Here is a 21103-nt window from a genome sequence, read left to right as displayed (position 1 = left end):
GGCCATTTTTAGGGAATTTATGCTGTTTTTTTCACTATTTTCAATATAAATGCAACACTGATAACACAATATAAGAAAAACGGATTGGCCAATTGTAATTATACTCACAGGAGTGGTCAATTTTACTAAAACGCAGGATGAGTTCGAAAATCAGCATAATCGGGCCATTATTTTAGAAGTTATACTGTTTTTTCACATTTCCTCAGATTCAATTATTAGGCATGTTAACAGTCTCATTATTTAACTAATAAGATGCCTAAAAGTGTTTGTTTGATATTTCCTGCATCTTTACAACATTGTTAGTTGATTATGTAAAAAACATGGTAAACTTGTTATCATGTATTGTGTAATAAAGTGTCAAAAATGGAAAGAAACTATCATTGCAGTTTGTCAGATTCAATCGTCCACTATGTTCAGAATCTCAGAATGGAGGAAATTGGACATTTAACACTGTTCTATTGATACTTTTCCCATCTCATCAATTTTCTTAGTTGGTCATATAAAAATGGCAGTAAAATGTTTATTTTGTTTTATGTTAAAAAAGTGCTAAAAATGGAAATAAACCCATTTCAGAACAGTGCTGTCTTGTTTACATTATGGCATTTTCAAGGTGTGACTTTGAAGTTCCATGGGCCTGAAGACCTTTGCTAGTCACATTTTCTGAATATCTGTGATACAAATATTTTATAATTAAAAATTGATGGTCATTAAGCTGTTAAACATGTAATATTGCATCAAAATTTGAAGAAACCCCTATTTTGGGCACTGCTTCCATGATGACCATTTAAGGAAAATCATGTCACTTACTGTTCTCAAACTTACAGGAAAAAAACATGGGACTAAAATACAGCTTCAGTAGGCAATGCAGTTTGTTTGGTAAATTTTTCTGGCAATTTAACAGTTTTTTGTGAAAATTTGATTTTTCACTTATTTGCATCTTTATTTTCTGTTTTTTGTCTGTACATTTGACAGCTTTGCTGCCTTGTTTGATATAGTAATATATGTCACCTTTACTGATTGGGTCTTAACCTCACATGGAAACATTACCAGTTTCCCCCTACAAAAACTCTCATAGTAGCAGTAGTAGTAGTTTATTATCATCACTGTATGCGTATGATTACATACAAGTGTCTTCTCATCTGCTCTTGACTGAAAACAATGTCATACAGGTCAACCTTGTTATAGCTAAACACACAGCTGTTGCAATAGCAAATAGGTTACAATCCTGACCACCATCTTGTCTCTGTGGAGAATGCATTTCAACAATCATTTTACCATCGACCCATTACAAAAATTAGAATACAAACTCAACAATTGAGCCCTTAAATGTCATACAGGTCAACCTTGTTATAGCTAACCACACAGCTGTTGCAATGGCAAAATAGGCCACAATCCTGACCACCAACTTGTCTCTGTTGAAAATGCATTTCAACACTCAGTGCACCATCAGTCCCATCACAAAAATGACAGGTATGGATGCCCTTAAATTTGGTATCACTTTTGGAGTTAAGGGAATATAACCAGCCACATATCTCAAAGTTTTCCTCTCTTCTGAGTTCAAAGTACACTGGTGCATCAATGGCATCTCTGTAGGATGACATACTCTCTAGAAATTTGGTAATATAGTAATGTTCTGTAATAGTAGCTCCTCAGTTAAAGTCTATGTTAAACATAGATAAAAAGCCCCTGAATTTCTGTTTAACATTGTCACTTAATCTAAATGAATGAAAGTTACTAAGCATGGCCACCCTGGCTGAGGACAGCATGGACTTTGTGTCGCCTGATACCAAAACCTGCCATAGTTCACTAACCAAATAGGATAAAAAAAATTGAAAATTCTTCTGTTTCTTTCATGTGTAGCAGTTGCTTGGCTGTCTCTGGCACCATCTCACCACATTCACTGAGGGTATTAATTGGGTCCTCCACAATGTCTTTAAGACATCCTTGTAAAATGGAACTGCCATCCAACATCTCCACTGTGCACTGAGGGGACCTGGTGCCCTTCTTTTCTTTCTGCTCGGTTGTATCTGAAAGGTGTTATAATACAACTTGAATAACTATGAATTAAATTTTTAGAATGTAGCTGCCCAAAAATGGATTCTGTGACATGAATGTTGTACAAAATAAGCATGAACAATATATCTTAAAGAATGAAATGTTACTCAAGAAAAAGTAGAAATAAAGTAATTAAATCAATTATTTTTCTTCATGACAAACTTACCAACATTTTCTTTCCCATCTCTGTAAGTGTGTTTGGTCAGGGACCCCTTCGACTTGTAGCCTTTGCTGCAAAAGCGACAATGGAATTTGTTCTTCCTATCAACTTCCAGCTGTTGCTCATGCTGATCTATAGATAAACACAATTTAACTAACAATCTGATATACATGCTGTATTTCTAATGAACTTCTACTATGCATATCGAGTAATAGCACAAAGTGTAGACAATGTTATATAATACCCAAAAATATTATGTTTTTAGGTAAACTCACATGACTACTTAAACACAACATATTTGTGAAAGAACCTAGAAAGGCCTGCAGAGAAAACTCATTATGGTACTGTGTGATAAAGCCCTTGTCTGCAGTACACATCTCTGTTACTGCATTATCACCTATAATCTCAAAAGAAAAGCTTCAAATTACAAACCTTCTTCTTCCACATCCATTAGCGAATCCATAGAGAGTTTTTTGCCATTCTCCTAACTGACGCCTTGTGATTTGCACTCCAACCAGCATCCCCTTTCCCTTCCTGCAGGTACTGATTCAAGACACATCCTCTAGGTTGACCAAACTGCACGCTGCCTTGACTGAATTAATATAAGTAGTGACAAGAAGTCTGTAAAACAGATCCTGGTACAATCCAACACTCCTGAAGACAGTAGGTGAAGTAGTGACAAGAAGTCTGTAAAACAGATCCTGGTACAATCCAACACTCCTGAAGACAGTAGGTGAAGTAGTGACAAGAAGTCTGTAAACAGATCCTGGTACAATCCAACACTCCTGAAGACAGTAGGTGAAGTAGTGACAAGAAGTCTGTAAAACAGATCCTGGTACAATCCAACACTCCTGAAGACAGTAGGTGAAGTAGTGACAAGAAGTCTGTTAAACAGATCCTGGTACAATCCAACACTCCTGAAGACAGTAGGTGAAGTAGTGACAAGAAGTCTGTAAACAGATCCTGGTACAATCCAACACTCCTGAAGACAGTAGGTGAAGTAGTGACAAGAAGTCTGTAAACAGATCCTGGTACAATCCAACACTCCTGAAGACAGTAGGTGAAGTAGTGACAAGAAGTCTGTAAAACAGATCCTGGTACAATCCAACACTCCTGAAGACAGTAGGTGAAGTAGTGACAAGAAGTCTGTAAAACAGATCCTGGTACAATCCAACACTCCTGATGACAGTAGGTGAAGTAGTGACAAGAAGTCTGTAAAACAGATCCTGGTACAATCCAACACTCCTGAAGACGGTAGGTGAAGTAGTGACAAGAAGTCTGTAAAACAGATCCTGGTACAATCCAACACTCCTGAAGACAGTAGGTGAAGTAGTGACAAGAAGTCTGTTTCATGTGCCTGACTGGTACTAGAGGTAGCAATGGCCTGCAGTTTTCTGCTTTTCTTAGTTAAGCCATCCTTGAATGTAGGTTGCATGCTGGTCGCAGAAAACCAATCATCAATTGCTGCATCAGGATTGAACTGCCTTATAGGTTTGGATAACAGACGTACTGTCATCAAGCTGTCCAGTGAGCTGGTGGATAAGCTTGACCTGTGGGCTGTTTTGATCAGCTTCATTCTGTTGAATGCCCTCTCATTCTCCGCACTACTGGCTGGTAGACTGAGGACCAGTTCAATAATTGCCAAAGCCTTACTATAATCTTTCCTGCAGATGGCAAACACCTCTCTCCATGTTAGGTCCTGCAGTTTTTCTTTGTGCCTAAAATATCATAATTTAATATAATTAAATGCCTTGCCCTTTTACATGATGTCAGTTGAATGATTGCATGGTGGCTGTAATGTAAATTAACTAGATGAACTTTGTAAACTTTCTTGGTGACATCTAGCAGTGCCTCTCTATGGTTGACCATGTCTTCATCTTTTACAGAAATGTCTTCAATACTTTCACCATCTTTGGCATTCATCTAAAAATGGAAATCACAATTGAAATTAGAAAACCTCTTTAAAATTCATCATGTTATTTTTTTGAACACGGGAGCTTGAACACGGGATGTTTCATGCTTCCTACTTCATTTAAGGTAAAGACAAGATCAGTAGCATGACTAGCAGCCAGCCTGTTAAGTAAAATAATCAGAAGAATGAAAAAATAAGTAGGTAAATAAAATATTTGTAGTGCGGCCATTTAAGCGTATATAGAAATAACTGACAATCTAAAAGAGGTCTGCATGATTTAAAAGATTAAATAGGTTTGATATAAATGCCAAGACCAAAGCATATCATATCTAATACACATTTTGACTACACATAGACTGCTTTTCAAACACAATTTCAGTGATGTAACAAATCTATTACTGAGATGTCAGAAAATAATAATAAAAATGTTCCAAAATTTATGTTGTCTACTTAATCATTAAAATTTTAAATCTAGAATTACCTCTCTCAGAGACCTAAGGTGCCTCCCAAACATTAGAAAAAAAGGGGTGAACTTTGTGGACGCTTGCTTTTGTGTCCTGATTGAATATGCCACATCCTCCAAATAAATATCCCAGTTGTTCTGGTGTTCATTAATTAGCTTGCTCAATGGAGTGTTCAGTGTCTGGTTTGTCTTCTCATCCAGACCATTGGTCTGAGGATGATAGGCACTTGTCACAGACCTCTCTATGCTGAGGGAGCGGCAAACCTCTGTATTTATTTCAGCCACAAACTGTCTTCCTTGGTCTGACAGGAGCCTTTTTGGCGCTCGCCACCTGACAATTCAAAATGAAATCGCATTAAAACCAACCAAAAACATGATTATCATACGAACCATTCCAATAGGGCAATATTATAATATGGGACTTCAGAATTAAACACCACTTGTATTTCAGAGAGTGAGGACAATAGTTTACTTGATGTTACTTTAACATGGGGTCTACTTTCTTTATCATTTACTTACATGTTAAACATTAAATAGTAAGGGCTTTGCTTTGTGCTTTCTTGTTGGGAAGTGTTTTATGAAAATACACAGCCTGGTAGCACCTGGTAGTACATTGTAATATCAGTATATGCATATCACTAACACTCCATTCACAGTAATATAAATCCAAAGATTGTAAAAGAATAGTAATATCTGTAAATTTCAGTCACTGTCACTGTGCATATGTTTGATAATTGTTTGCTTTTCTTCTTCATTTTCTACCACAGTGCGCCATGGTCTGTAAGTTAATTGGTTGCTCTTTCAAACATTGCCTCAATCAGCCAAGAATGTGATTTATCTGCGGACAAACTAAGCCTTTGGCGTATTGTAAGGAAACACGTGTTGGCTTTCCTATACGTTGATCTTTTGTGAACACCTTAAATTTCGATTGGCAGTGTTCATCGCTGAGATACATCGTCACCATAGCTCCTCGTTCATTACAGATGGATACAATTTCTGAATGCTGTTTTTGATATATGTATAGTCTAGTCTTTGTGGTGAGCAGATTGGTCTTTTGTTATATTGCGCTGTTCTTAAGCCCCCATGTTCCTCGTTGGGTCAAGGCGTTCTTCTTTAGAATATATCCTGCCCATTAACAGAACGCAAAAGTTACTTGGCCCCCTAGATTTCACTTTTAAGACGTCTAACTCGTCTATGTAAGACCAGACCTCCGAAGGGATGTTTCCATCACACGGTCTTATTGCCTGATGATGCGTTATCTATCCTACTTTGTCTAATTGCTCTGTGTTGCTAACCTTGTAAATCTTGAGCCAAAATGTCCAAAGTATACACTAACCTGTCCATACCTGGCGGGATAACTGAGTCTTGTCCATGATTGTTGTGTCCTTCTGCCATCTTCACAGAGTGCTGGTTCTCTTCCATGATAACAAAAATGGAATTGTGTGCGAGCTGTCGTGCCAGATCTGTACTGAGTTCTTACAGATACTGCAGGGTATATTTTACTCAAAGGTCTCTAATCCGTCTGCTGAATATTCAAGGTTCAGTCCACGATTCCTGACTTGGGTTATGCCAGGAGAGAAAAGCAATGCCACACCACAGCTTAGTTATAAAATCTATAACTATTTATTTCTAGGTGGCTGCCTGGTTTTATACCTTATATATTGGCGTGACAGACCGCACGGCTGCAAATTATTGTAACTTTCGATAAAGGATAATAAAGTGAGATAAAATTAAAGTTGACTGGGATCAATTAAAGTGATAGGAACAATTACATAACTACTTACGTGCCCATGCCCGCGGCTTTATTAAAAATAATTACACGTATCAGAAATTTTCTGCGGTCTGCACAGTTCCTGTATGAAAGAGATTGAAAAGTAATGCCATTCATGAGAAGACGGCAAAATTGTTGTACCTTTTTGATTGGGAAACAAATATTTTCTATAAGTTCTCTAGTTCCATCCAAAAGATTACAGCTGACAAAATGCCCTACTGCATATCTGTGTTCAAATAGCAGTGACTGTTGTGAGGTAATGTTTTCTTTGCTAATTTCAAATAGAATGTCTCAATTTCTGAATCTGGAACTAATTGCTTCATTAATCCAGTTTGTTTTGCATGTTGCAGGTATATCTCAGTTAAGTTTTCCTTAATGAATTTTATATGATTTGGGTACATTGCCTTTTTATTGTTCTTGTTTCTATCCTGGGAATCATATACATTGTACCCGGGATCGGACCTCTCATCTTTGGAGAAAATCTTTCCCATTAACCGACACAGAAGTTTCCGGGGCTGGAGGATCGTACTTTGAGTTCTAGTAACTCTTCCATGGATGGCATGGATGAGTCGTGTTGAGGACAGTGGGGTCGCAGTCTGTGACTGAACTGTCTTTAGCATTTCCATAACAGTGTCCATTTTTTTCCATTAATTCCGCCCTCAGTCTTGCTATGGCATCCAGGCAGTTGCTGGTGTTTAATATCAGACACTGGGAGGGGTTCATATTCCCTCGGGTCTCGTGCTGCAAGTATTTCAGGAGCATGTAATTCAAATATTCATAAAATTATACATACACGTACTACTTTCTGCCTCAGGAGTTAAACACCTCAAAGCTTCATTGTGTATGGGGTAGTAATACAGATATTTACATTTTTTGGACTAGTTAAAGTGTTAACGAAGAAAGAATGGCATGTGAAAAATGTTATTTATACTGCTCACCTCCTTCGTCTTTTGTTCTTTTGCTTTGTTTTTTGCGGACTTCCAAAGCATTGGTACCTGAAATGAATAACATAATTTGAGAAGAGTTTTACTTTTTGATATATTGTAGCTTCAATTATTACAGAATGCATGAATTTTAAATTGTAATGTTTTGAAAAACTTTGATAATTACACACAAAAAAAGAACAGAAAGAACAATGAAGGAACATTGCAATAAAGCTATTGTGCAACATTTCTAGGCTACAAACTTATAATATTTGTTCCAAAATTGCACTTATAAGTTAGTTTTGAACAGGTCATCCACGTTTTATAATATTATTGTGGTATTTCTCACCTCTTTCTTCCTCTGTCTGTGGGTTCCTGTTCTTCTAACAGATGACAACCAAAATGAAAAATAGCATACATAGTTTTCTATTTATTTATTTATTTTATCCATTTATTTTTTGCAGTATGATAACATAAATAAATTTCTGACCTTAATGTCCAATCAATTAAAAATTAATTGGCTACGTGTTATGACAATTTCAGAGTTCTCACCTTTTTGAATCGTTTGTTTCTATTCCCTCTTGCTCCTTTGTCCTCTCTCCTCTGTCTTTTCTTTGACATAGTCACCTTATCTTCCTCCTCTCCCTCGTCCTGTTTCTCTCCGCTCTCTATGGACTCAAGTTCTATTAATTTTGGAATCTGTTTAAAAAGGAATCTAAAAATTATGGGGCACAACAAATATTTCATTGGAGGCCATGTAATCACAATTGAAATTGAACTTCATGTCCTTTTCACAGAATTTCCTAATGAGTGAATGTGATATATATATCTGGACAGACTTAAAAAATCTATGCGCCTACAATACTTTAAAACATCATAGAGGCGACTAACCAATATCAGAAATAGCACTTTCCTAATGAGGAAAAACAGGACAATGTCACAAGGAATGGCAACCCTTAACACATCATATACATGTGTCTATATAAAAGGCATATTACCAAGTGTTTCACACCATTAGATCATAACCAACCACGGCCACAATGGCACCAGAACCAACAAATGTTTCTGCCATAAAACTGGATACAGACAGGCTGTTGGAAGAAGAAACAAAATAATATTTCAAACTCAAATAAAAATTAAAAATATGATTAAATAGTAGATTAATGGATTCATAAAATACTTGAATGTTTTAAAGGTTAAGTAACTTGTAATGATGGAGTCAGCTAATCATGGGCACATTTCTCTAGAATTCTTTGCTTGGGAATGAAAGAGGCAGCACCTGGCATGATAAAACTGTTTCTGAGCCATGGCGAAAAAGGGGGGAGGAATGTCTTGCCTATCAATGCATTTGTACCACTTCACAACTGCAAATATATGTGGAATATTCCTACCATTGATGAAAAGTATGTGCTTTATGAAATAAGAAATCAACCCAGGCCTGAGATCTCTGTAATCTGTAATCTCACCATCATCACCGGCCCACGACGCCACAACGGTACAGTTCTTGTCTTCTCTATTAAACTTTGATGTAAAGTAGTCTGAACCAAAAGAAAGGGAGTCAAATTTTAAGTAAATGTTTGATAAATTATGTGGCAAAACATCCAGACCTTAGTACATGGCAGAATAAGATTTGCAAAGAAACCTGTTGTCTTCTGTGTCCATCTAAAAATAAAAGCAACAGATGAATTTTATGCTTACTGGATCTACACTCCTGAAACTATGCTGTTGATTGCAACAAATCCTTTCAGCCTCACTGGGCATTCCCACAACAATGCTCGCACACACACCTCATTGGCTGATCACTTATAGATAGATGGCTAGGGATCTTGGGGGGACATCTCCACTCTTCTTCAGGGAGTGTTCTTATATCCATGCCATTTGCAGAGGACCAATCACACACCTCCACTATAATATCTTCCAACTCTTCTCTGCTCACTGCAGACATCGACCCCTACAAGTAATTATAATAGGATGATTGTTAGTATACAAATAACATATGTCATGTATGGGCGGCCAAAAGGGCAAAAAATCCTGTCGTCGATTCAGTTATGTTTCGTCGATTCACTGCCTTCCCATCGATTCAGTTTCAAGTTTAAACGATCCTGTCATAAATTCAACATCTACTGTCACTATTCTCGTCGATCGTGTAGGCCTAACTATTCTCGTCGATCGTCAAACTATTTTCATCGATCGTGTAACTATTCTCGTCGATCGTCAAACTATTTTCATCGATCGTGTAACTATTCTCGTCGATCGTCTAATCTCGTCGATCGTGTTACTATTCTCATCGATCGTCCAACTAATCTCGTCGATCGTGTAACTATTCTCGTCGATCGTCCCATCGATCGATCGTCAGAGGGCGCTGCGGTAGTAACACGTGTTTCTGTCTGTCTGTCGCGCGGTAATTTTTAAGTTGGCTGCCATCAGAGGTGAATACATTTCCATAGTTATCGATTACTCGAGTTACACCTTTTTATGCAACTAGAATACATAAAATGTCCCGCAACCGAACAGAGTCAATCGACAGAACCTTACTTCACTCTATTGGAGGACTGCTCAATCAAGCGGTGACACTTATTAATGGTGTTGTTGACAGGTCCAGATCCACAACTTCTACTTCTCGTGACCAGGAAAACGAGAGAGAGGAGGTAGGCTGGGTTAGATTTATTAAAATCTTCCTCATTGTGTTTTGCAAGAAACTTTCAAAAAATTGAGGTAATAGTCGGTTTTACGGTCCCTATTTAATTGTTAAATACTCGACCAATATTGGCCCGACTTTCACAAATTTGGAATCATTAGACTTTGCAAACCTTTCTCTTGACATGGAATATAATTATTATGTCTTTAATATGTTTTTAATGACGTTTTTAATTAGTTATTACAGGTACTCTACGAAAGGCCACGGCCACATATTGTAGCACGAGGCTCCAAATGGGGGTGAGTCAACTGAAATTGCACAATTTTTAGTACTCGGGGGAAATAAAAAGAAAAGGAAAAGACAAAATTAAGAAAAAATAGGCAAAAAGCAAGTGTTTCTTTTAATTTGCCTATTTTATCTTAATTTCTTGTCTTTTCATTTCCCCGACTACTAAAAATTGTGCAATTTCACTTTGACGCACCCCCATTGGGAGCCTCGTGCTACAATATGTGGCCGATAGATGACGCGCTGGCATTTCTTCTATTGGTAGAGTACCTGTAATAACTCATTAAAATGTCATTAAAAACATATTAAAGACATAATAATTATATTCTATGTCAAGAAAATGGTTTGTAGAGTCTAACGATACCAAATTTATGAAAATTGGGCCAAAATTGGTCGAGTAATTAACAATTAAATAGGGACCCGTAAAACCTATTATTACCAAAATGGTAATAGACCTAATCAATGAAAAGCCCTCTCTGGCTCTGCTGCCACACTGTCAACTGCCTGATTTTGATTTAAAGTGAATTAGCTACGCCTAAAAATAATCAAGAAAATAAATGAATGAATAATATAAGACATTTAACAAAAAGAATAGGCCTGCACAATCGGTCTTTTTATATGTTTTGTTGAAAAATAAGGCCAGCTATTTAGTCTACAATGTAGTTACATATCATATTTATAAGTGTGTACCTAACTCATTTTACAGGTTGATATCCCTGAAATAACTCAAAGACCTGTTCCAAATCAAAGGCAAAGTAGGGAAACTAGTAGGGAGACTAGAATAAAAGAGGAACATAGGAACCTTTTTAGGCCTAGATCTCTGCAGGTAATGAATCATATTGATATGTCCCCAAATCCAAATTTTAAAATACTATGTAAATCATTTGTCTCAAGAAACTGAATCTAACCTTGTAGGAATATTTTTGTGTTTCATTCAATATGGCATCCTCATTTCCTACTTGTGTTCTCGTGATCATAACTGGCTTACAATGCTATACATCTTTGTCAGTATTTGTTGTTGATTGTAGCAAGTGCCCTTCAATCAAATTGATTGTCTCCAACTTTTCTATGTACTGGGTATGAGGATGATGAATACTTCAGCCACCTGGAATGAAAATTATTTTTTATCTCCAGAGCCGTCCAGCTCAAGTAGACAGGTCATTCTCAAGATATCAGCCCTACTCAACTTCTAGAAGAAGCAGGTCCACCTCATCAAATGCTAGTGAGTATGCTCAATTTATTTACTCTGTAGATGAAAATCCCAATGAATAGAAATTTTCAACCCTGTCTGATCATGTAACTTTTTTATTTGATCTCTGCCTTAAAGCAGATGTTCATTTTTAATATCCAATGGGTTCAGCATATAATGGTCCACTCTCATGTGTCAATTCAATATTGCATCTTTCAGCTTGTGGACGCCCATTTACAAAAACTTTTGTTGTATTGAGTGATAGAAATAGTGACTCGCCTCCTGTATCATTTGTGGAGAAAAATCTTCTCTTAGAGAATGGTTTAGGGGAAAAAAAGATTGTTTTACCAGCACAAGGAACTGTAGATGCAGTGAGAAATGTCCTTCAAAAGTAAGTAGGCCTAATCACAATGAGTATGAAAATAATTAACTTGGGTTCTCTGTTATTACCAGTTGCATTTTTGAAAATCTGGAATTTTTGATATACTATCTAAGGATTGGTTCAATCATAGATAATCATAGATTAAATTCAATTGGGGGAATTAACGAAGGTCTCTAAATGAAATCTTATTAAGTTGCTACAATACGTATTAACATTTTGCAGAGCTTATCCAAGATTGGCGGAGTGCAACAACGATGTGGAATTCATGGTTACAGATAAAAGTGCTCGAAACAAACTTGTTGTTTGTAATGTTGGCTTCTGCAGTGCAGAACAGATAAAAATAATGACCAGCACCGTAAGTGCCAAAATATACATTAGACCAATCCAAAAAAGCCTCATTGTGACATCTGCTATAGAGGACCAAGTGCAAACTACTTCATGCGACAGTTGTGGCAAAAAACTAGAGCTCAGTGAACTACGGGATCACTTGGAAATATGTGTGAGTACCAGCCATGCTCATGTTCGCTTGTGTTTGAACCAATTTGTATTTTATCTGTGTTTAAGGTGTATGCAAAAATAGATAAGAGTCTCTTTTTTATTTTGGTGTGACCTAATAGGAAACAAATCTGTAATGCTAATTTCAATATTATAAATGGTGTCCTGTAGTATTTTTATTTTTATTTACAGGAGAATGGTGGGTCTAATGATGGCCAAAGTGGTGATTCAGATGATAATTCAGTAAGCAATCTTTTTATTCTGAACTTTAGAAAAGTTCATTAAAACTGAAAGCAAAACTCTGAGGCTCAGGAATTGAGAATAGGCCTCAGTTGAAAATTAGATGATCTGGGAAAGATATTTCAGCAAATTTAAATCTGCGAGAAAGATTGCATTTTGGTTTAGTTAAAGGGATAATAACTCTTCATTTTGGCCAAAAAATGAATTTTCCTGGAGTAAACAACAATTTTTCCATACTTAACAATGGTTAATGAATCCATTTTTACATTCAAAGTTAGTCCCTGTTTTGTTTTTCTAAAAAGTTTGTTTTTGTTATAATCTCTTAAGAGATTATAACAGAGTATAGCCATCAATGGATGTCACGTGGTCTAAAGACAATCTCAGATATCAGAATAATAGCTATAACTGCTGTTTTTGTCATAAAACAATATATTATATTTCTATGAGTTGTTCACAATGTTTTTATTGTGAAATATAGATCTCATACGAAGAGTTATCCCTTTAAATGAAACACTGATGAACTAAACCATAATTCCTCCTTCAGGTTTCCCCTCCATTCCATGTTTTCACTGAAAATGTTGTGGAGAAATCCAGTGATGAGCCCGTTCCAGGTAGAATACCCAACCAGACCAGCAATGAGGAAAACAGAGCAGAGATCAAGATCCAGGACTTGATTGAGATAGAGGTAAGCCTGTTTTCAAGTGGAATAATTCTGATATATCAGTAACTCGGTGATCTCACATCTAGTTCTCTATAGAATCCTCCCTCCCCCCGTATAGGTATACATCATCTTCCTTTGCCATTTGTCAATCGGCGACATTTTAACAAGGTAGTTGCCACTTTATTCATTCTGTACACTGAAATTATAGTACCTTTCTTTAACAGCTATTTTAGGAAATATCCCCAGAGGGTGTATATAGTTGTTAGCAATCAAGACTGGAAAAATAAGTGAATCAAAGCCTAACACCATTAAATATTCAAGATTATTTTATGAAATGAATTTTACTCAGTTATCAACTTTTCCAGGATGATGATAATGATGGTCTACCAGACCTCATACCAGAGTGTATACCTGAGAGTGTTATGCAAACAATCCATAGTAGTTCTCAAATAGTTCAAACTATCAATGACCTGATGTAAGTATCTCGGCGATGAAATTTTCATTGAAGAGGACTCACGTAAATTCTTCACCTTCACTATGAGCAAGTGAGCTTGATATGTTGTGAGACAGAGCAGAGCAGAGTTCACAAAACAACCTGCATCTAAATATTTAAAGCAGATTTAATCAAACACTTCAAAGTTTGATAATATCAAAAACTTCTAATTGTAATAAAATTGACTAATCACTTTTGCTTGTTGGTTAGCAGGAGAACCTGCAGTCCCAGCAAATAGCTGATGGATAAAAGGTTTTAATTTTTATTTCAGTCCTGATAATGAGAATCATAAGGAAATTCTGACAGCATTTAGGGAGCACTTCATGCTTGGTCGAGCATTAGATCTGTTCAGGGACGACCAAGTACTGGAAGGTGAAACAACTGAAATATTTGTTGCCCGTGACACTGGTCTCTTGAAAGATGGTCTGCAGACTCTATCCCTGCCTGACTTCAATCCTAGGTTACCTCTTGCTGTATTCTTCCTTGGTGAAGATGCAGCCGACTTTGGTGGTCCAAGGAGAGAATTTTTTCGAATTATGATGAAGGAAGTTGGAGATCATTATTTTACAGATGGCAAACCAACCAGTGGTTTTGAGCCCAAAAGCTATCGCGGAGTGGGTGTGCTCATAGGTAAATGTTACAGTATAGAAACAACATAATATTATATGGTTTTTAGGAGAGCATGTTCATATTTGTTTAGAATGCCACTATTTAGCATCCCATGTCTAGCATAAGGATAACATGTCAATTTACTGCCAATAAGATGTTGACCCCAATCATTGACTCCTGGCACAAACAGTTTGCCACATCTTCCACTATAATCTTTAGTTCTAAACCATACTTTCTCCTTTAAAGCACTATCAATTATCCAAGGAGGACCCTCACCTTCTTTTTTAAATGAAGACACAGCATTCAAGTTGGCAACTGAGGACACGAGTGATTCTCCCGAGCTCCAGTATATGTTGCAGGGTCTGAAGATGTGTGGATTTATACAGGTATTTTTCCATTTCATATGCTGGTTAGTGATCTGGTTTTGTTCCCCATAATAAGGTTGACTAATTTGTGATTCACAATGATTTGAAAATGCTTAGTAGGTTTCATCCAACCAAGTTGGCCAAATCTGAAATATACCACACCTTGTTGTTAATACAACTAGAGGTGACATATCTGTTGGCCTTCAACAGTTATTTAACTCTAATTTGTCACAAGTGCTTAAACTAATAGGATAAATCTGCAATCTCTTGATGTTTTGCTTCTGTCAATTATTTTCAGCTTATAGCAATTCGGCCATGCATTCGCCATCTGCTCACCTCAAAAAAGACAAACTTGACAGCTGGAAATGTTGTTCAACTCTTCAAACCAGAAATGTCTACTAATGAAGACCAGAAACGTAATGAAATTGAAGTTTTGCGTTATTTTACACATTACCTGTTGTCACTTCAACGTAAGTATAATCTTCTAAGTAAATTGATAAAAATAAACTCAGATGCCCAAAAACTTCTATGCTGTCTATTGTTCGAAAGAGGCATATCATTTTAATAGATTTATTTGGTATTTATTGTTGCATTTCCTTCAGAAGGGTAGAGTGCCTTAAACAACTGCTACAAGAAATTTTTATCTCTTCTCTGAAATTAGATAGATCGAGTATCTATAATAAAGGATACTCAGCATCTTACTTTTTTAGAGGGATTTGGTGCAGAAAATAGCAATATTTAGTCATTATACCAGGCAACATTGCCACAATTTTCTCTGACAAAATCAGTCTGATTCATTACTTTTAATTCAGATTCACCAAGAAAGGTTGATAATGTGGAGGTCAATCTTGGCAATATTCTTGCCTTTGCTACAGGATTGTCAACAATTCCAGCTGCAGGATTCAACCCTAGACCAAGCATCATCTTCAATGAAAGTCCAGGTGGTCTCCCTACCTCACAAACTTGCCTCAATAGACTGATTTTGCCAAGGCTCAATAGAGCAGATAATCAGGGCAGTGAGGAATTTAAAAGCCATGTTTTCAAAAAATTTGATATAGCATTTTCATCAACTTACTTCGGTCTGAACTGAGCTAAAGATAAGAGACAAGTAAGAGACATTGCACCAGGTCTACAATATATGGTTACTTTTATCAATATAAAGTACAATCATGCAAACATGTAGTTTAAAGTAGCAAAATTAGATATAGTTATTAAAAAATTACCCTTTGAAGTTAACCTCAAAAACTCAAACATTGTTATACTATTTAAATGTTCTACACTTTGATAATGCAATAAATGCAGTGCTGATGCTTTGTCAAATATGCCAGATAGTCTTTGATTAGTTAACATTTTGATTCTGGCTTTCACTCAAGTGCCTTAAAACTACTTTGTAACTTTCAATGCCAAATCGATCCTGTTCTTCACTTGGTAAATCAATGTTCTCAACAACTCCAGGACCAAAATTCACTTGAATTGCTGGAACAATCACACCCTCGTCAACTTCCTCCATTGGAATGGGAGCGTCAGGGTCAAAGCCATAGTTTGATTGCTGAAAAGGAAGCATCAGATTAAGAAATCCTAGTGATATATAATGTGCTTTGTTACTGATCAGGGTTGATAACTGGTAATAACATCATGTTGGACCATGCTAGGGCCAACATTTCTTTTTGAAGTCAAGGTAGTTTTTAGATAAAAAAAATTGTATGCCTCGCCCAGGCTAAGAGACCAAATTTCTTATGGCACATTTTTTGACAATCTAGAAAGAATTGCCAATGTATGACTGTTAAATCTGAAAGAAGACCTGTTCAAAATACAATGCTGGTTGTACTTGCCTCGTGGAAGTACTCGTGGGTAATCACACCTTCCTCTCCTGCAATGGCATTCATGCCGCGGAGGAAGAGATCCAGGGGACTTTTATTTCCAGCAGTCCTAATTTTATGATTGTTCCACATACGCACAAACTGATTCAGCCTTTTGTTTATCCGTGGCAGATATACCAAATGAAGGGCATAAAGAGCCATTTCATCATCAGGTTTGAGGTAACCAGTCTCCTCTAAATGATAGAATAAGTCCTGGTATTGGCAAACGACAGCTTCGTGCACGTCCCTCCACAGCCTTTCAATACGCGAGTTGTGGACCGATCTTCCAGTAATGAAGGCGCCTTGATCTGGACCACGTGATGGATGTGAGAGCATGTAACTAGCAACACCTCTGTTTTCAACCCCCTTATCAGCACGTACACGTAAAGGGAGTCCCCACTTATCAACAGCTTCTTTAAATACTGTCAAAACAGTCTCGGACAGATTGTTGTTACTACTATGGAGATAGACTATTAGTCTACTGTAGCCATCTATGCCACCATGTATAACAATGCGCCACCTAAAAATGCATTAGAACATAGTAAAAAATTAACATAGATTTTATCAATTAAAATAAGATGTGTAAAGAATAATATTATCTGAAAATAATAAGCTTCATAAAATTACATAAACTCATTTTTATCGGTTGTTTGCCTGCAGTCTGCGTGCCTCAAACTTTCTCTCTCCTTTACTTATGTACCAAGCTTGCAGGTATACCGGTTTAGGATAGAGTCAACTTAATAGCAAAGTAATACCTCAAACCTATTTCTTATTTCACCTTATAAGTTTATGATTCCCGTCAATATGCCATAAGGTCATAGGGGAATGAACACTATAACTTCTTCGTCTAATGCAACGACGGAGGGCATTCAACTGTCTTCCCTCTGGATCCACCCTTAACATTGCCTCTCGTACCCGACACCTCTGAACATTTATCCCCTCAGAAGTTAGGTGTCCATGAACTGACTTGTAACCTACAACAGCACAAAAAGTTTCAATGGTTCATCAACATAAATTTGTTATTGATTGCTATTCAGTTTTTCTTGATTAACCAACCAACCTACCAGCATTTGGGAAGTTCTGAAGAAAATGAAGCACTTTACTGTCAAGGTCAACATCTTCTATGTCAGTGAATTTCTGACTGACTTTCAATCCATACTCATTAAGCCTGTACTTAACAGTCCGGAGAGACACACATAACAAACCAGCTACTTCCTTCATAGTAAAACCATTGTCTGAAAGAATAAATAAAAATGATATAATTTCTATCAATGACAGAGAAAGCTACATGTTCTAGAAAAAATTCATAGAATTTTCCTGAAAAGAGTTTTGAAGGATAAATGAAAATGTGATTTCAGCAAGCTGAAAAGTGGCTGTGGATAGCCCTTGGTTTCTTATTATGCACTGTAGTTCTTCTCTCATTCTAATAAAACATCTGGAAAAAGTGAATTTCAAAATATTTCTAAAAATTCTTATTCTATATTTCTCCAAGAATGTATTACCATAATGGTAATACATTCTTGAAAATATGTTGACAATGTCTAATGATCTTGAAGAACCCATTATTTTTAATTTTTTAATTTTGAAGCATTCAAAAAAGATATCATTTGGCCTGGGTACACGGACTCTATAGGCCTAGGCTAGAAGATAGATAGATGGCCTATTATAATACTTAATAGGCTAAAAACTATATAATGAAAAATAATAATAACTAGAGACTACAAATATTACATGTACATGTATAAATAGAAGATTAGAGGCCTATCTAACTTACCAATGAAGAATTTAAGTTGCCTACGACTGATTTCAAACTTGGGTCTCCCAGGATTTCCAGTCGTTGTCGTAGTAGGCCTTCCTCTTGTGGAAGATGATCGTCTGCTATCATCATTTTGCTGTTGTTGTTGAAAATATTCTCTAAGCATCTCAGCTGCCCTGGCCAGTGGAAATGCTGCATTTTCAAGTTCGGTAACATCAAGTATGCGACGGTATAAATGTTCTAGTCTATATAATAAAGCATCGTCGAGCCGACTTGCGTTTTCCAATTGTTGAGAAAGTGTTATGATTTCCCTTACAAACTGTATTCCGTAATCGATCTCGTTGCCTGCCATTTTGAAATGTCACATGATAGTCATGTGGCTGTGGATAGCCCCGCAGCGCCCTCTGACGATCGATCGATGGGACAATCGACGAGAATAGTTACACGATCGACGAGATTAGTTGGACGATCGATGAGAATAGTAACACGATCGACGAGATTAGACGATCGACGAGAATAGTTACACGATTGACGAAAATAGTTTGACGATCGACGAGAATAGTTACACGATCGACGAGAATAGTGACAGCATTGGTTTTAATACACCATAGATGAGAAATGTTTGACAATTGAATTGACGAAAGTAGATGTTGAATTTATGACAGGATCGTTTAAACTTGAAACTGAATCGATGGGAAGGCAGTGAATCAACGAAACATAACTGAATCGACGACAGGATTTTTTGCCCTTTTGGCCGCCCATAGTCATGTATATGATTTTGACAGAAGTCAGCTTCCTCATATATTTAAAAGGCAATGGTAATGCATGACTTGTACACTTACAGAAATGAATTTAGTAATACATATGTCAAAGTAACTATCTTTTGTAAACATCTACCTTGAGTGGAAATGCATTGATCCTTATTCCCACACAACAGAATGAAAAACATACTATTTGTTTTCATTTAAGCATTTGTAAATAAAATGGACAGGTACCTGATTCTGGCTTGTTTAATCTGAGGAACCCCTTTAGCAACATTTTCAAGTGTGTTCTCCAAAATGGAGGCAACTGCAAACTACTCCTGTTTCACATGTTGCAAATTGTAAGTGTTCGATGCTGAAATAAAATAAAATTAAGGTCAAATACATGTAAATATATGTTTTGTCTGCTATACAAATACAAAGAAATAGCAGGTTTCATATTAGCAATATAATAACAGTTAACAATGAAATTATTACTTAACTGTATACTAACACATACTTCATTAGAATCGTTTCAGAAGATCACCACAGTCACATGCCTGGAGTTCTTGCCCAGTTGGCCAAACCAACCACTCTGCTTTTCTCTAAACTAAAAAATAAGCATGTATGTCTTAGGGAAACTCAATCTTTAATGCAATCTTTTTAAAAATCCAAATCTTCTCTAAACATATCAATCATCATATGTAGCAATTATGGTTTTTACAAGGTTTATTCTATAACCACTTCCAAATTGTTAATTTTGCAATTTTTACATCAAATGCCCTGTATATAAACATATATATACAGCATTGGTTATACAAATATATACAAAGCAAAGTATTATACAAATTAAAATAGATATAAATTAATCTGTATAAAAAGTACAGGGCTGTTTAAAAAAAACATATTTACGATATTGTACATATTTACAAAGTTAAAGCCTAAAAATACCACGGCAGTAACTTATATTTAATAACCTGTGGCTCTGCCTTCAACGTGAATAAGATGTAGATTTTTATTTTACCATCTCTGAGCAGAATATAAGTATATTTAACAAAACAAAACAAAAAAGTACATTACTTCAGGCATTACCTTCTGAATGTGGTAAATGTACTTAACACACTTAGCCTGATCCACGTTTGTCCAAAATTCTTCAATGGCAGCCACCAATTGATCTTCGTTCTTGGTTTTGCCCAGTTCCTGATGAAATACTTCAGTTCAGCCCACAGCAGCTTGATAGGGTTCAAATCAGGGCTCTCGGGGGGCGTCTGAAACCAGTTGTTGTGTTGTTAAAAAAATGTTGGAACCTGTGCCCCAAGAGAATAGCTGTAGTTAATTCAGAAGAGATACCTAAGTTTAACTATTTTCAGTACGTACTTACAGTTGATGAACAAACATTGACAATGTACGTATTTATATACGATAATACTGATTGACTCTTTTTTTTTAAATTGCTGATTGCTGCTTAATTACCTTTCTTGCAGAAGTGGAATCTTCAATCATGAAGAATGCCCTGGTGCACTTTGCTGTTCATTGTGCCAGTGAATGTAACTATTAGTGTTGCCCCTTTTTGCGGAATGCTTGAAATAGATAATATAATATCAGTCCATTAGTTTAGATGTACATGTACTCTTATATTAAAGGCCTAGTTCTCACAGTCCTGGCTATTTGGATTTCATACTATTAAAACACTCGGTAAATTTTAATTCATCACATTTCTCCAAGTGAAGTTAACATATTTTTCACATCAGTATTAAATATTCCACTGTAGTGTCTAACCTGCCCATACATGGTTCTTGTACGGGTGCTCAGGTCTGCTGTGCAGTGGGCGTGGCAGGCTAATGTTGTTTCAGTTTTCATCTCTTATCACTTTCTGGAAAATATGTCAGCAGTTTCAGTCCATTTCCACTGTACACTCATCTGAAGTAAATGAGCAAATAGTATAATTAAAACAATATAATACAAGAGCACTTATTCTAAATGTTTGTACATATATCTTTTCAACAACGATGCTTATATATATATATATGGATTTACAAAGTGAGCAGAACAAAAGATCTGAAACGTATGCACGTAATCAACAACACATGTTGTATTTTGAATGCAG

At 36.4% G+C, this 21103-nt stretch overlaps 4 protein-coding genes across 4 annotated transcripts; 1 reads left to right on the top strand and 3 right to left on the bottom strand.

Annotated features, from left to right (window-relative positions):
- Positions 1-983: 983 nt before the first annotated feature.
- Positions 984-2932, bottom strand: LOC147762194 (uncharacterized). Its single transcript, XM_087010204.1, has 3 exons — positions 2648-2932; positions 2222-2347; positions 984-2027 (listed from the first exon to the last, which is right to left on the bottom strand). Exons 1-3 carry the CDS (start codon positions 2676-2678, stop codon positions 1807-1809), a joined length of 378 nt encoding a protein of 125 aa, XP_086866330.1. The 5' UTR covers positions 2679-2932; the 3' UTR covers positions 984-1806.
- Positions 2933-6712: 3780 nt separating this feature from the next.
- On the bottom strand, positions 6713-20823 carry LOC147762191 (uncharacterized). Its single transcript, XM_087011430.1, has 6 exons — positions 19252-20823; positions 8983-9235; positions 7837-7983; positions 7634-7667; positions 7300-7356; positions 6713-7102 (listed from the first exon to the last, which is right to left on the bottom strand). The coding sequence occupies exons 2-6, from the start codon at positions 9043-9045 to the stop codon at positions 6975-6977; spliced, it is 429 nt and encodes a 142-aa protein (XP_086867556.1). The 5' UTR covers positions 9046-9235; positions 19252-20823; the 3' UTR covers positions 6713-6974.
- Positions 9283-15731, top strand: LOC147762193 (uncharacterized). The gene is made up of 12 exons (XM_087011428.1): positions 9283-9932; positions 10914-11033; positions 11342-11429; positions 11616-11787; positions 12001-12277; positions 12466-12516; positions 13058-13198; positions 13540-13649; positions 13939-14297; positions 14523-14662; positions 14940-15111; positions 15454-15731. Exons 1-12 carry the CDS (start codon positions 9780-9782, stop codon positions 15729-15731), a joined length of 2061 nt encoding a protein of 686 aa, XP_086867554.1. The 5' UTR covers positions 9283-9779.
- LOC147762192 (uncharacterized) lies at positions 15772-18973 on the bottom strand. Its single transcript, XM_087011429.1, has 5 exons — positions 18275-18973; positions 17565-17735; positions 17279-17474; positions 16474-17020; positions 15772-16190 (listed from the first exon to the last, which is right to left on the bottom strand). The coding sequence occupies exons 1-5, from the start codon at positions 18606-18608 to the stop codon at positions 15981-15983; spliced, it is 1458 nt and encodes a 485-aa protein (XP_086867555.1). The 5' UTR covers positions 18609-18973; the 3' UTR covers positions 15772-15980.
- Positions 20824-21103: the final 280 nt, after the last annotated feature.

Source organism: Lingula anatina, chromosome 4 (assembly GCF_051362555.1).
Source record: "Lingula anatina isolate TDL-2025a chromosome 4, LinAna3.0, whole genome shotgun sequence".
In the NCBI taxonomy this organism is placed as follows: domain Eukaryota; kingdom Metazoa; phylum Brachiopoda; class Lingulata; order Lingulida; family Lingulidae; genus Lingula; species Lingula anatina.
Note: the sequence above shows the minus strand (reverse complement) of the source record. Positions and strands in the feature narration are given on the sequence as shown.